This window comes from Verticillium alfalfae, genomic scaffold, assembly GCF_000150825.1.
Source record: "Verticillium alfalfae VaMs.102 supercont1.2 genomic scaffold, whole genome shotgun sequence".
NCBI classification, from domain to species: domain Eukaryota; kingdom Fungi; phylum Ascomycota; class Sordariomycetes; order Glomerellales; family Plectosphaerellaceae; genus Verticillium; species Verticillium alfalfae.
The window spans coordinates 2,050,571-2,052,224 of NW_003315037.1; the positions used below are offsets into that span (position 1 = coordinate 2,050,571).

At 64.3% G+C, this 1,654-nt stretch overlaps 1 protein-coding gene across 1 annotated transcript in view; it reads right to left on the bottom strand.

The window, feature by feature from the left end:
* VDBG_02097 (conserved hypothetical protein) overlaps positions 1-421 on the bottom strand; it is a gene marked incomplete at both ends in the record, with an annotated part of 1,430 nt that extends 1,009 nt beyond the window's left edge. The window contains 2 exons of the mRNA XM_003007863.1: positions 53-338; positions 392-421. Coding sequence (XP_003007909.1) covers positions 53-338; positions 392-421 — 316 coding nt within the window. The remainder of the gene's footprint in view (positions 1-52; positions 339-391) is intronic.
* Between the last annotated feature and the right edge of the window lie 1,233 nt (positions 422-1,654).

Sequence of the window (1,654 nt, forward strand, 5' to 3'; positions counted from 1 at the left end):
CGTCGCGCAGCATCGCCTGGGCGGCGTCGAACACGCGGCGAAAAGGCCCTACCCCTGGTCGGCGAGAACCCTCTCCCTTGATGCCGTCTCTGCGGATGGGCTGGCGGGCGTAGTCGCAGGGCCATGGCGTAGCGGATCAGCTTCTTGGCGAGCTGCTGGTCGCCCGTGGGTTCGGCGCCGCTGCGCGAGACGTCTGCACCATCATCGTCGGCTTCCTCTGGGTCTGGGTCTGGATCTGGGTCTGCGTCTGCGTCTGCGTCTGCGTCTTCCTGCACGGAGCTCTCGCGTGTCCTTCGCTGGCGCGGTCGCTGGTCGTCGTCATCGGCGTCGTCGTCTACCTGTACGTCTGGGTCAGTGTGGCCGCGGCTGAGAGGTGGGGTCATCGGCATACATCTCGTCGTCTCCTGCTGCCGGCCGGCATTTTTTTCTGTCGGACCAATTTCTTGTTGAGCTGAAGTGAAGGAAGATGGGTTCCTCGACAATCAGCAGTCAGGAAACAGCATCATGATGCTTCTTGCTCGTCGTCTCGTCGTCTCTTCGACAGTGACCGCGTCGCGCGTTGAGAGGTGTGGGGCCTTTCGAGACCAAAAAGTCTTATCTTATCACTCCCATGTGCCTTCCGCTTGGGGAGGGCAAAATTCAGAGCTCGACACGCCTGCGCTCTGCGCTCGACATCAACCGACGAGGCTACAACATCCAACTGACGAGGCTATATTCAACTGACGAGGATACAACATCCAACCGACGAGGCTATATCCAACCGACGAGGCTACATCCAACCGACGAGGCTATATCAAACCGACGAGGAAGACTGTCCCGATGCTCTCCAGAGCCGCCAAGGCCCGCGGTCTCTGCCTTCCATGCCAGCTGAGGCGCCTCGCCGGCTCGCAGCCCAGGGCACCGCTGAGACTCCACGCCCACCCCCTTCGCAACGCTTCGGCTCGCCAGCTGCGTCTCTACAGTGCCGAAAACCCCTGGGCGCGCCTCGAATCAGCCAAAGACGTCCTGGAGAAGAAGACGAGACCGTCGAGGCCGCCGTCCCAAGACGATACCCTGCCGTGGACCGTCGAGGCGGACAGCAAAGCCGCACAAGACGGTCTCGCCAACACGACGACTGTGACGCAGCCCCCCTCGAAAGACGACTCGCTGGAATGGCTCGACCAGCTGGAGCCCTCTGGGCCTGACGAGTACCTCGGACCAGAGTCCCTCGAGCCAGAGTCGCTCGAGCCAGACACCGACCGCCGCCGACGAGGACCGAAACGGCGCACGGCACGCGGTGCCTCTGCCAACTACACGCCCCGAGACGTCGACACCGCGACGGACGGCCGACCCCAGCAGCACGGCGACACAAAGGAGAGGGTCCATCACGGGCGCATCGGCCACCGGCGCGTCACGCTGCAGCCTGAGGCGCTGGACGTCGAGATTCTCGGCCAGAGGGCCCACACCATTGTCATGCGAGACAACCTGCGACCGAGGTCGCGGCGCGCCATCGAGGAGGCTGCCGAGGAGGCCACCATGACGGAAGAGGCGTCCGACGCCGCCATGCGCGCCAGGGTCGACGCGCTGCAGGACAGGGCGTCGCCGACGAGTCCCTCCGCCAACCTGGAGGAGCTGCGCCCCCCAACGCGCCTGCTGTCGAGCAACGAGTTCTGGG